The sequence below is a fragment of the Rhea pennata genome, chromosome 3 (genome assembly GCF_028389875.1).
Source record: "Rhea pennata isolate bPtePen1 chromosome 3, bPtePen1.pri, whole genome shotgun sequence".
NCBI lineage: Eukaryota > Metazoa > Chordata > Aves > Rheiformes > Rheidae > Rhea > Rhea pennata.
In genome coordinates, this window is record NC_084665.1 from 10,397,227 (window position 1) to 10,410,636 (window position 13,410).

The window sequence follows — 13,410 nt, forward strand, 5'->3', positions numbered from 1 at the left end:
ATCATGCTGGTACATTTAGGACTAAATAAATTTGACGCTGAGAAGGAAATGTACAAAGATCTGAGTCTTTTTCCCATAGAGATCTAGAAAAAAACTATGATATTCACATATCAAAGTGCATTAGAGTCTCAATAAATACATGAATGAAGCATTTTTACAAGAACTTCAGTGTTGCACCATCTGTTTCTATCTCTAGCCCACAACCCTGCAAATATATCCCTGCAGGTAGACTTTCTGGACTGTGATGAACTCCATAAACAACTCTATAAAGTTACATGATCTGCTTATGTGGATCTAGTTGGTTTTGTTCATAAGGACTGTTGTTTACCAAAGAGGAGTGGTGGTGAAGGACATATGTACTTGAAGAGGGAAAGGAGTCAGAAATACTTTAGTTTTTTTAAAAAAATGCTTCCTTATTACTTTGAGAAAATAAATGCCACTGGTCAAAAATAGTAAATTTGACTGCACTTTTCTTCGGATGCTTATAAATTGCCCTTGAAAACCACACAGACAGTAAATAGTGCAGTTTTTAGGTAGTGTGATTTGAAGAGAGAAATGGTAGAATAAGAAATTGAAGATATGGGAGCCTCCTCACCTTCAGCAAATAATGATTAATTTGAAAGGCAAAATAATAATTACTAAAAAAAATAGTGCAGATATTGTTATAAGGTTTGGGGCTAAGCAAATTGTGGAAATGATGATTTAGCCGTGTCTTAGAATGGCGGGATGAAAACGGATACTGCGCTCCTTTCCAGAGGTGTCTCAACATTGACAGGATGCTTGTGGGATCCAAGGAGTATCCTATCCATCACACTAGCCAGCCCTACGAGTTAGTTTAAAATATCACTTCTTTCCCCAAACATTTGTCTGCTTTATGTTAACAGAATCATTTCCTCCTCCTGTTCAGACACACCTTGTCCTTGTTTTGGTCGAAGAAAGAAAAAAGCAGAATTTATAGTCCATCAGTCCTGTAGTGTGTCCTCCCTCCCCCATTTTAGGTTAGTACAGCTAAGCTTACAGAACAGGAAGATTTTTATGTTAAATAATGCTGTTATGGATGTGGTTAATTTTGTGGCCTCTCCCTTTGGATACTCTAGGTGAATCAAAAGGAGCTTTATTTCTTGTGACCCAAATGATGGCCTGAGGGATAGACAAGTGTTTAAAGGACAGAAAATAGCTCAAAAGGCATTTAACTGCTGAATTTGGGAGACTTACCTATTACTCCTTTGTGGTCACTGATCAAGTCCTAGAGTGTATTTTATATGAGTGTTTTGCCTGCTCTTTGTGAAAGGTATATATGCAGAGGGATTTGGATATTTTAAGAATCCTAAATCAGTGAGAGGATTTTGATTTTAATGCGTAGGGGACATTTAAAAGTATTAAAATTACAATATGGCTACCTTTAAATTTAGTTCCTAAATCTGTGATCTCTCTGAATTGAGTCTTCAGACATTGCATTGTTATTAAATATCATCTTTAAAGCGTGTAGTTCTTAATCCTCATCATAAGGGTATATGCATGCATATATTTGCAATCAAGTGAAAGCTGGAATATCGTGTTTGAGTTTGTTTGCTTTTTTTTTTTTACCTTTTTTTGAACTGCTCAGAAATTGATGAAGATTACAAGAGCTCCAGGAAGTGACAAGGCTTTTTCTTTTTTGTGGTCTTAAAAGCAGACAGGGTTAGGGAATAACAGATTTTTGAGAGGAGGAGAAGAGGTTTTGTGAGTCTGAAAAGAGTTCTTGTAAAGGCAGATAATTTTTTCTTCACCTTCTGCACAGCTGCTAAAGCATATGGCTTAAAGATCTGGTTTGTTACAATTTATCTGACTGCTTGCTACATGTACTCAAACCATCTTTCCCTCACACTTCATCTGTCTCAGTTCATCTGTAAACTGTACTGAGTTGTGAGAGAGTAAAGCTAGACAGGAGATAGGTAAGACAGTAAATAATGATGAGCTCAAGTCTCCAACACAAAACTTGATTGCTTGGTAAATGATGAGCAATCAAGCAAGTGTGTTTCCGTGCAGCTAAATGCAAGGTTATGCAAATAAGACTGTAATTCTGGCTTATACGACAGAGGACTGTGCTAGGCTGCTGTGTCCTGGTCTGGACTCCTGACTTTAGAAAGGGAGCTGGAAAACTGGAGAGAGTTCAGAGCGACTCCAAGTTTTGAAAAATGTTTTCAGCGAGAAACTGAAGAGCTCAATCTGTTTAGTTTATCAGTAGTGAAGTAACGAGACAACTTCATCACACTGTGTAAGTACAGACCGGGAGAAGATATGTCTGTAAAGGAAGGATTTTTACAGAGCTGTGTTTCTGTGGCTGGATGATGAACTCAGCTAAGTTCGAATTGGCAGTAAAGTGCGTGTTTGTAGTACTAAGGTAATTAGTCTTTCTGAAAGATAGGTGTCAGTTTGAGCACATTACTGCTGAGTGAAAATGTTATGAGATGTCTTATATATGAGTTCAGAGCAATTCTGGAGTATGCAGGTCTTAAAATTTGAGACTTAGGGACCTCAGTGTCAATAAAAAGGAGTAAAGACCATGGATACAGTATAGGGATTGTGGAAGAGTATTCTTCACAGCCTTAAAAGTGTCATCATGTTTCTTATGATTTAGCACAGAATGCATCTTGTCTTTCCCAGAACAACTTCACATGCTGGCAATGTGTGTTGGTGCATAAACTACCTATCTTGTATATGAAGTGACTTTTCTCTGGTACATTCTGATAGTAAAAATCATTTAAACAGATAAAAGTATGTTTACATGGAAAGGGTCAGTGTGCTGTAAAAATGGAATGTGTATAACGTTGGGTGTGTATGTTTTAAGTTTCCTTTAAATGTAAGGGGTATTTTTCCAAGAGTTATTCTTTGAGGAACTGTTACGTAGTATAGGTTTTGGGGGTTAGGTTTTCGGCTGTTAACAAAGCCTGCAAAGTCGGAAAACTGTTCTTCTGAAGCTATGTTTGTCTAAATGTAGCTTTGCAGTTAGGAGAATTTAGGAGAAATTTTCAAGATACAGTGATTCTCCTGGGCTACTGCATGAAGTCTGCGAGCTGCCCAGAACAGGATGCCATCACGCTACTGCTGAGGCATGTCTGTTACTCAGCTTTCTCTAGGGAATGAGGAGAAGGCAGCTCTGCACTGATCTACACCAAAAAAAGAAACTAAGATTATGAGAGTAATAATAAATATACAATATTTTGGTACATTCCCTGAAAGGACTTCAAAACATTGTGTGGCCCTCATGACAGAGTAGTAAAAAGCCAAATACACAGGGCAAAAACATGGACTTTTGATAGGGCACTAAATAGAGCTGATAACCTTTTTGTCCTGGTCACTTGTCCTGTATTTATTTTGCTTATTCTCTCTTCTAGTTGCAGATTGTTTCGAGTTTTCAGGCCATCTTCAAAAGGAGTGAACACTTAATGGTGTGACATATAACTGACAAATTGTTTCTTTGATAGTTCTAGAGAATGAACTCATTTAATGGATTGATACATTTTAGAAACATGCTCTATATTTTTATATTCATGTATCAATGACCAAAAAAAGGCAGGAGATGAATAGATGGACAGCATCAAAATGTATTTTGCATTTTTTTCAGTAAAATATGAGCAAAGTGTTTGTTCTTAAAGGGACTGTGGGACATAGTTCTTTAATAGTATTGTCTGCGTCCTTTTCTTGTTCTTACGCTTGTTAGAATTTCTTAATAAGAAGGGGAATATGACCGTATGGATGTGTGTGTGTGTGTGTGTGTATATGTGTACGTATGTATGTACACACACTTGCATCTATTCTGTGTTTAAGTTATGTCCAAGTAGACATTTCCGTCTAGAAGCAGTGTGGAAGCATTTCTACCTAACTGATAATATTTTAGTCTGCTATTCAGAGTTTTGGCATGAACAAGCACTACAAAGACAGTTTGTATTACATGCACTGTCATGCTCTTCCTTGAATTTTATGTATACTTTTTAATATTCTTATTTGGACAAACCTTACTTGGGTTTGGTGCCTACATTGTAACAGAGGGAATAGCTGTATTGGATTAGCCTTGTATCTTCATCCTAGAGGTAGACAGTGATTAAGTAGGTGAAGGCACATATAGTGAAACTTCTCCCCGAGGATTCAGTTTCTGCTTCCTGTGATTAAGTAGACATTTCTGACCTTTGTGATTTGTTGAATCTCATTTGAAACACAGTGTGGGGGAAAAGCAAATCTCTCTGTCCTGGATTAACACTCGCTTTGGAGGCAGGGGCTTTCACTGACACTTGAAGCGAGTGAGATGTTAGGGAGCGGGGTGCGGGGAATGGATAAGGCCTTGGGATGATGACTCTCTTCCTTTCTCTATATCTGTCCCACAAGGGTAAGGCCTAATAAGTGCCAAGTTAAGGGCTGGTGAAGATTGTTGTCTTTTGGAGCAAATGAAATCAGAAGACTGAATTATGACTTGCAGTGCTGGATTTGCTCTTGGAGCAGTGTGGCTTAGCATGGTCCCCATGTGGGGTGGGTTTTATTTGTTACAATCTAACAATTGCACATTAGCCCCAGTTGTGAAAGCCCTGTCCTGTTCCTCATGAGCAGGGGTCCTTCTGGGTCACGTGCTCAGGTCCAGGAGAAGCAGGGCTACCATCTGTGCTAGGCTCTGCTTTGGGACATGCAAGGGAGAAACAGCAGTTCGGATCTGTGCTGAGCAAGAGTCTGAGCCAGAGGGCTCTTTGGGCTCCTGCAGAAACGAGTGGTGGCCTCTAAGAATGCCATAGCTTCTCCAAAGAGCTTCCACGTTGAGGGGCTGCGCGCAGGCTTTTGTTCCGATGTTTTCTTGAGCAGCCTTTCTGGTAAGGTGTCAGAGGAGGACTAGGCCAAGCAAACGAGAGCAGGGTACGATTGCATTCACTTGAGAGACAGGCAGTAGCATGTGGCATCAGATTATTATGACTATGTGCTAGGTACATCCTCAATGTACTATTTTGCAAAATGGATTTTTTGCTGTCTGTGAGTCAGAGTTGCCATCCTGTGATGCCCCTGCCAAGTATATTACTTCTCATGCAAAACTTTATAGTGTATTGTGTAGAGGAATAATCAAGATACTGATGTCCAAAATGGCATTAGAAAGCAGGCACAATGCAGATGCACTTTACTTCAGGTACAGTAAACTGTAGTATTTCAGAGTATGTAGCTGGGACATTTAGTGGTGTAAAGTAACATACCCAATAAGGCACAAGGGTGTTGGAAAAGATACTGAATAATTAGGTTTTTTTTTCCTGTAAGGACTGTTTCTGGTGACTTTTAGTTTCTAAATCAACAGTTTATTTTGTTCGCATCCCTAAACTTGCACAAATTGTACAATGCTGGCAGCTAATTTTATTTCATGCCCTATATTCCTAAACAGTTTTTTCCGTATGAATCTTGACCTATATATTATCCATATCTTTAGCTATGTGTAAAAATATCACTGAAAAAGAACAGGACTGTGTTTAGTATAAATGGATTCTGAAATACAAAGCTCAGAGTAAAAATATGTTATGCAAGTATATAGTATGCAATTTAGAGCACTAAAAAATATATCCTGTCTATTTGGTATATGATGTTTTCCTGTGGAAAAGAAGCACTGGTGTATACTACTAGCTGTGATATTCTGTGTTACCTGGGACTGCATTAATCCCAGCCTAATTATGCTCTAGAAGTGGTGTAACAGATATTTAGACCAGTGCAATGCTACAGTCTACATATTTTTTCAAATAATTATGTGCAGTCACACATTTGAGGAACATTTTTCATTTTAAAGTTATACTTATGAAACATGAAAATATGCTTATGAGGAAAACTCTTTATTTGAAAGTGCACGATTATATTTTTCTAATACTCCTACTGTGTGAAAAATAAAGCTAAAGTCACTGGTTTTTTCCTTTTTAGACTATGAAGACTCCTTTTAAAAGACAGCAGTTGAACTCTGCTTTTTCATTCTATTTCAGGTTTTTCTTCTATAATCATGGCAAAACCTTATGAATTTAACTGGCAGAAGCCAGTTCCCTCTTTTATGCAAGATGGAGCTGTGTTTGATAGATATGAAGAGGTAAGAGCCAGTTGCATTTCATTTGCTAATCTCTTTTAAATATGTGGATATTACAAAATATTTCACGTTTTGTTTTCATTGTATACACAGAAATGTGTCAAATAACTCCAGAAATGTATGCGGGGAGGAAATACTGACATACTTTATAATCTTACAGGTCTTTTGCTTTTAAAAGAAATAACCTTAAAACATATTTAATCCTCTGATTTGGAATAATCCCTGAGTAAGAGAAAGGGGAGATTTGGATCAAAATATCTATAATGTGCATAAAGCTCGTCTTTGCAGTTCCACAAAGCACATTACCAAACCAAGTGCATCTTTCCATTTTTTGTGCATGTATCAAATCTGTGTGCGTCTTCTTTTACTTGTGAACTAGGGACCTGCATCTCACAGGGAAAAGTAAAAGAACACAGAACATTTATATTTTGAGTCAGATGTGTCATTTGTGATCTGGAGGGTTTTTATCTCCTTTAGAAAATCAATTTGTACTCTCTGTAAAATATGTTTCCTATGGTCCTACTTTCAGCTGTGCTTTAATCCAAGTCTATTAAAGGAATGCGAAATGGGACATTTTGCATAGCCAAAATAAAGTGTCTAGGCATTTACCTTGTATTCTGCATTGATATGCCTGTAAGAATAGTTTTATCAGGCTCTTTTTAATCTTTTTTGGACAGGAAATCTCTTAAGTCGAAAGTATTTCAGTAAGCGCCTTCAGGGACATTAGTATTTTCCTCTTATCTTTTGAAATGTAAGCAGAAGGTATTCTTTATCATGAGGAATGCTGAGGTGGGGATAATTGTATTTTCAGTTTTGGACATAGATAAACTAATAAGACACTAGTGGACATCAAATACTAGCCTTATAAAAGAGAGGTAGAAAAAGCTGTGTTTTTCTTTTAGCAAATGCTTCTTAAGAAACTTGGCCTGTGTGGACCTGAGTGAATGAGTATGGCCCGTTGTGTGACTGTGGCTCTCCTCTCACGCCTTAGGCAGCGAGCAGGGAGAAACAGGCAGATACAGAAGGGAGTTCAAGTCTCACATCTGAGAGTGAGATCAGGAGCCCTCAGTGAGGCACCTGGATCCTTGATGTGTGATAGGGAAAATGAGACATCTCAGAATGGAGCCCTTCTTCACAGTAGTCGGGTGTACCCAGCCGGATATGTTAAGTAGTCCTGGAGTGGGATGTCAACACTGTTAAGTATTACTCCTTGCAGCTGAATTTGCTGCTTTTCAAAGCCCTAGAGAAAGGGGTGTTACTTGCTACCTTCAGTGCAAAATGTTGTCCGTCTGTCTGTATGTCATTGTCTGCATTCCTTGCTGCAAGTTTTACTAAGGGTTACACCAGGTTAGGTAGGGGACAGTTGGAAGCCTGGTTAGTTTTATTGAAGGGAACTCTTCTGAAAACATTGTAAGCCCTTTGCTTGGGTAGCTAACTCTATATTTCATCTAGAATTTTACAGGAATCGTGAAGGGCTGTAAAAAACAGTAACTCAGAAGTTAAGATGTGTAGCCTGTAAACAGTGAGAACTTAATGGTTTGGCTGTTTGGTATAATCAGATTTATGAGATACATAGGCTGTTATTTAATTGTGTTGTAGTAGTAACTAGATAGCCTACCCAAGAGAGAGACCTCTGCTTTAGGCACGCTATGCAAACTTAGCGAGAGCCAGTGACTGCAGCATAGGACTTGCAATTTTCAAGAGAAATGTTTCAGATTAGGCTTCCAATTTTCATTGAAATTCCATGTTTATTTCCCTATCTTAGCAGACAAGGTTACGTGGGAAGAAGGAGAAATGATGAGTTAAATAAGATTATATAACGTGTCAGTACAGTGCTAGGGCTCCAGAGTCCTGTAGAGGGTCCTGATGAACTGGAGAGGACATGGTATATCAGAAAGGTCCCCCCAGTCTTTATCTTTAAAACAGAACAAAGTTTTGAACTCTGAATCACTAAGCATTGCTGTAGCCTGCACACATGCTTGTTTGCTGTTTTAATGTGGCCTTTTAATTCATGAAGCCCTAGATCCTTTTCTCTTTTAAAAAATGATTGATTCTGCATAGTGTGATATCTCCCTACATTTTGCTTGATATCTAGTGTATTAATTGAGGCTGGAGGTGTGTGGGGGAAATTCATTAATTCAACTCATCTGATTTTTTGCCATGCCTCGTCTCTTTGTATGCCATTCGTTCTTGATTTTGCTATATGTCAATATCCTTTAAACTCTACTTGCCTGATACACTCACTAAAAAATACTTGTGGCATACATACTGTGGTAGTCAAACAGAGAAGCATTTCTGAATTCTAAATGTTACAGTAAAATACGGTGGTTTGATCCCAAGTGCAGTATTGGCAGATTGCATAATTTTAGCCTTTCCATATTTTGGATGTTGTCTTTGAAGTTCTGTTTCACTGAAGTGTTTGATTAGGTAAGAATCACTGCTTTTATTTAAAAAATCCCACTAAACTAAACAAAAAACCCTCATGATTGCAAAGAGAAGTAGGAAGATATTAATTAAGGGTATCCTAATATCTCAGATAGCAGCAGAAAGAAAAAATCACTATAATTGATCATTAGTTAAAAGCCTCACTCATCATTTCTGATTGCTTGAAAATGGAAAATTCTCTAGGAACACAGTTGGGGAAAATGTAAAAAGCTTATTTTTGATGAGGAAATTAATTTACAGCATTTTTCAAAGTCACTAAAATATTGGTCTATACTTTCTTTTCTATAGGAGTCTTTTGTCTTTGAAACCAACTGTCTCTTTCAAGTGGATGAATTTGGCTTTTTTCTGAGCTGGAAAAGTGAAGGAAAGGTATACTACAATTATGTCAGTAATGTATATTACATAGTACTAATCTTTTTAAATTTAAAAAATGCTATGTGACTTTATTTACACAGCTAGACTTAGTCCTCTTTTAGAATTCACAGAAGTGAAGTACTTAGAGAATTAACAGAAATGAAGGGGGAATATGTTGTTTAGTGTTAATTAACAGCGTTTGCAAATAAGACTATTTATTTTTGCTTCACTTCCTACCTGGAGCCATGTGTCAATAGACCTTTGAACTCATCTACCTTTTCTTTGTATTTCAGGAAGGACAGGTATTAGAGTGCTCCCTGATCAACAGTGTTCGCTTTGGAGCTGTACCAAAGGTACTCTTGTTTAATTTATACTGCGAAGGTGAAGTGCAGAATGCAGTTCACCTAGTTACAAAATACCAGCAACACAGCTTTTCTTCTGCAATTATAGTCTAAAATTTTAAGTTTTGAATTTAAGTGATTTCATATAATTGCAGTGTGAAATTTTTTATCTGGTCTTTCTGATTCAGTGCAGCACTCTACCTTCAGGCTGCTATGAAAGCTGAAAAATGTTTGAAATAAATGAAAAACAAAGAGAGTCTCTCAGGAGTTTTTAATTATTTCAGAAAATTATGTCGTGATACTTGTTTTAGGTATCTGGAAAACAATGTTTCTTATGCCATTTTTCCCCCCATCCATTTAAAATTTGCTGAATCTTCTTGTTTCATTGGCATAAAAGCTAGAAAGTTTTGCTTGCATCCCTTTTTATACAGTTAGATGGTTAGGGGTGGCAGCAATACACTGGAGCAAGTGGTCACTCCCTGCCATTTTGAAGAAAATCAGCAGAAGAAGAAGTTAGAAATCTGCAAAAAAGCAAAGCTGTGAAAATAATTTAAATGGTACTTTGTAGAAAGCATATGTAGAATCTTCTGAGATGACATTTGGGCCTGTCTGTTCAGATCAATTTTGAAGATTTCTTGTCCAGCGAGGCATCTCTTAACAGTTCTGCATTTACACTTTGAAGCAATAAGCTTTCAGTGTTAACTGTAGATAACCATCTCTTAGTAATTCTCTTGAGAGCTGATAGACTAAAATGTTTCCCCAACAGAAAAGGGGCATGAGAAGTAGTAGTGCAGACGGCCTCATGTTTTAGTGGAGACAACCATATCAATATGCTTCAGACTTCACCTCTGTCTTTACATGGGTAGTTTGCTTTCTATGCCCATTAAGTCCATCGCCTTTGACTCTCAGGAAAGCTATCAGCTTGTAAGATACAACGTTAAGAAACAGCAAAAAGTCACACAGGTCATAACTTTCAGTAATTACAGACTTAACTAGATTGGAATAATTTACTTAGAGATTAAAACAATCCATTTCCAGTCCTTGGAGTGATTTATTTTTCTTCTTCATGACTGTAATGTATGTAATTTTTAATTTAACTTTCTGAAATGTATTTGATATACCTCATTTACTTCTGAACTCTCACAATCATGCTCATAATTATTAGAATATATTGTTTTGGGGCTCACCACAAGAATTCTAAATGAAAGCACTCATTTAAGATAACTGGCAATGGTTTAAAGATGTATATAGAGACAGAAATGCATCTTTACCATAGTGTATTGCATAATAAAAGTATTGCAAATGTAACAGGTTATTTATTCTGTTTAACAGGATCCCAAAATACTAACTGCACTTGAGGCTGTTGGAAAATCAGAAAATGAGTTGGAAGGACGGATAGTATGTGTTTGCAGTGGCATAGATCTGGTGAACATCAGCTTCACTTTCATGGTAGCAGAAAACACAGAAGTAGCCAAGGTATTCCACAGTTAAACAATGTTAAACAAAAGGAGAGCTCCTCAGCTCCACTAGATTGTTTTTCTGAAGCAAGTCAGCATGCCTGGGTGACTGAAATACCCATTTTAATGTCTGCTGCCACGCTCTACAAAAGGACAACAAACATCCATTTAGAGCATTCTGTAAAATGTTGGTGTGCTATGGTGAAAGGAAATAGCAACTTCATGAGTCTTTGCATGCATAATAATTTATCGAAAGTAGACACTGAGACCATTAAGTGTAAGGTACAGCATTGTCCCAAGTATTTAGCAGCCTTGTGTAGTGTTTATACAGCAGACGATGTGGAGCAGATTACACAGCAGCTCTGTGGCACATTGTGATGCTGAAGGTAAGTGCAATTACTTTCCTTTTCCTAGTGGGTGGAGCTCAGCTCTCCAAAATTTTGTTCTGCGATAACCTAATTGTATTCACTAGTTCATATTATTTGAAAAGACAAATGCAGGAAAGAAAATTCTATGCAGTTAAGAGGATTCCAGCATACCCAGTTTGTTTTCTATTTCCTATTTACGTGGAACAGTCATACGAAAACAATGGTGCTTTTTCACACGTCATATTTCTTGAGAGCTTAAGGCAGTTCACAATACTTCTTAAAGTTCTGAGGCCCCACCGTGGCCTGGCACTCGGTCTGGCTGCTGTAATTTGCTCTACCTGAGAAACTTGATCCAGAGGACTGTTTGTATACTGATAGGTACAGTCCAGAGATTTAAGGAGTTTTTAAAATACAATTTTTTTTTTTGCTTTTCTGTCCTGTAAGGCAAGCACACTTACAGATTTGTGTGCACTTATCATCTGTTATACCCTGCTTTGCCTCTGGCTGAATACAGAACAGTGATCAGTAACAGTACACCTGCTAAATCCCCTCCTTTAAAACAGAGTATCTGTTGAATGCAGTATCACTAAATCCTTTGGCAGACCCAGTTGATTTTTCAGTGCTTGGATCCCAACCTCCGTAGCCATTGGGAGTATTGAGTAAGCTCTACGATAGAAGACATAGTTGTATGACTTACCTAGATACAATAAATTGATTTTATTGTGTGTATTTTCTCAGGGAGAAACATTGTGCTGCTGTTAGCTTTTGAAAACATTTAAGAAGCAATGAAAGAGAAGCACAGGAGGCATTCGTTTTTATACTTAACTAAGCAATGTCTCTGATTTATTCTAAAAGAAGACCAGGATAAACTGTATTATACCAACTTGTTTGTGAACAGTATATATTGACCAGTTACATAGACTGTCAAATTTAAGATGATTATACTGTCTAAGGTGTATACTGCTGCATTAACAGCCAAGATACTTATCCAAGATGATGTGTCGTGTATTGCAGTGTGTTTGTGGGTCAGCTCTGGCAGATCTGTAGCTGTGAGTCTTTCCTGGGAGTCTTTCCACGAAAAATACTTACAGGTTGCAAAAACACATGCCTGGGACTTGTCAACACCTGATCTGATATGTTTCGGACACAAGGTGACAATATATCAAGCCAAAAACAATGTAGGGCTCTTAAAACTGCAGCTAAAGCTGTGACTTTGTTGGAGGTATGGGTATACAGAAAGTAAGTTGGAGGAGGTCTGCACTGTACTGACCTTTTGTGTATGATGAATACATGACCCCCCACTACACTTCTGTGCTAAAAGAAAATTTTCCAGGATTTATCTACTCTGTCCCTGCTTAATTCTTCCTAGTTTATTCATGACAAGACATCTTTATTCTGGGACGTAGTAAATCTCTTCTGGAAGAAGAGTCTGTATGGAGCACTCAGTAGCTATGCAGTTCCTACTGCACTTTAAAACAGGCCCTGATTTAATCCACATTCAAAGGTAAGCTCCCACAATGAAATGACAGAGGCAAGAATTTGGAGGAAAGAGGGCAATAATTGTAGCTTGAGCAGCCCAGATATTTGCAAAGGATGCATCTCTAATTGTTCCTGCTGTTTTCCCACCTATTGCCATGAGCAAGATGAGTATTCTTCCCTATATACATATTGCTAAGTTTAGGACTGATCCACACATGATTGCGATACTTTAAAACAAGGGGATTTGATAACAGATCCAAATGCAAAAGCCCCCAAACCTTTCTTTTTGGGAGAAGGTGTTCTGCTTCTGTAGATAATACCCTGAAATGAGGCCAAGAGGTAATTGTTAGCCGCTGAAGGCTGGAATGTGGCTGGGACTGAGTAGCCCTGGAGGAGAAGAAAATGTATATAAATTCCTGTCTTCTTCAGGCTACCCTGAAGGTAGTGGCCAGGAGTAGTTTCAGTGGGAAGCAGATTCTGCAAGTAGCAGAGCAGCAAGGCAGAGGAGCCATCCCTCGCTGGTGCCTCACTGTAAATGTGTGCCATGGCATGTGTGGAGCTCCTGCCTTCCAGGCAGGGCTCCGTCCTGGTGGCTAGTTGGGATCTGTCAGCTTCTCTGTGCCTGGGCAGCCAGACTTTCCTCTGCCTCTTGTGGCAATGAGCTCCACAGGTCTGGCCAAGCCATTGCTGAGCTCCAAGTACAGCTCTTCCAGCAAGCAGAGTGTGTTTATTATCTTTCCACTTGTCTCCAAACTCCAACTCTGGTATTTACATTCTATCTATTTAAATTTTATTGGTGTTTTCAGCTGAGAAATTGGTTTTCATTTCTGCTCTTAAAACCATCACAAAATAAGGGGGACTCTATGTCTGGTTCCAAGCAGCTGTCATGGTCT

The 13,410-nt window shown here is 38.2% G+C and overlaps 1 protein-coding gene across 8 annotated transcripts in view; it reads left to right on the plus strand.

Moving 5' to 3' along the window:
• PLCB4 (phospholipase C beta 4) overlaps positions 1-13,410 on the plus strand; it is a 223,036-nt gene that overhangs the window by 116,700 nt on the left and 92,926 nt on the right. For all 8 annotated transcript variants that reach the window (XM_062571532.1, XM_062571531.1, XM_062571537.1 and 5 more), the window contains 4 exons: positions 5,976-6,076; positions 8,807-8,887; positions 9,166-9,225; positions 10,546-10,689. In XM_062571532.1, the coding sequence (XP_062427516.1) occupies positions 5,993-6,076; positions 8,807-8,887; positions 9,166-9,225; positions 10,546-10,689 (369 nt within the window). In that variant the 5' untranslated portion in view covers positions 5,976-5,992. The remainder of the gene's footprint in view (positions 1-5,975; positions 6,077-8,806; positions 8,888-9,165; positions 9,226-10,545; positions 10,690-13,410) is intronic.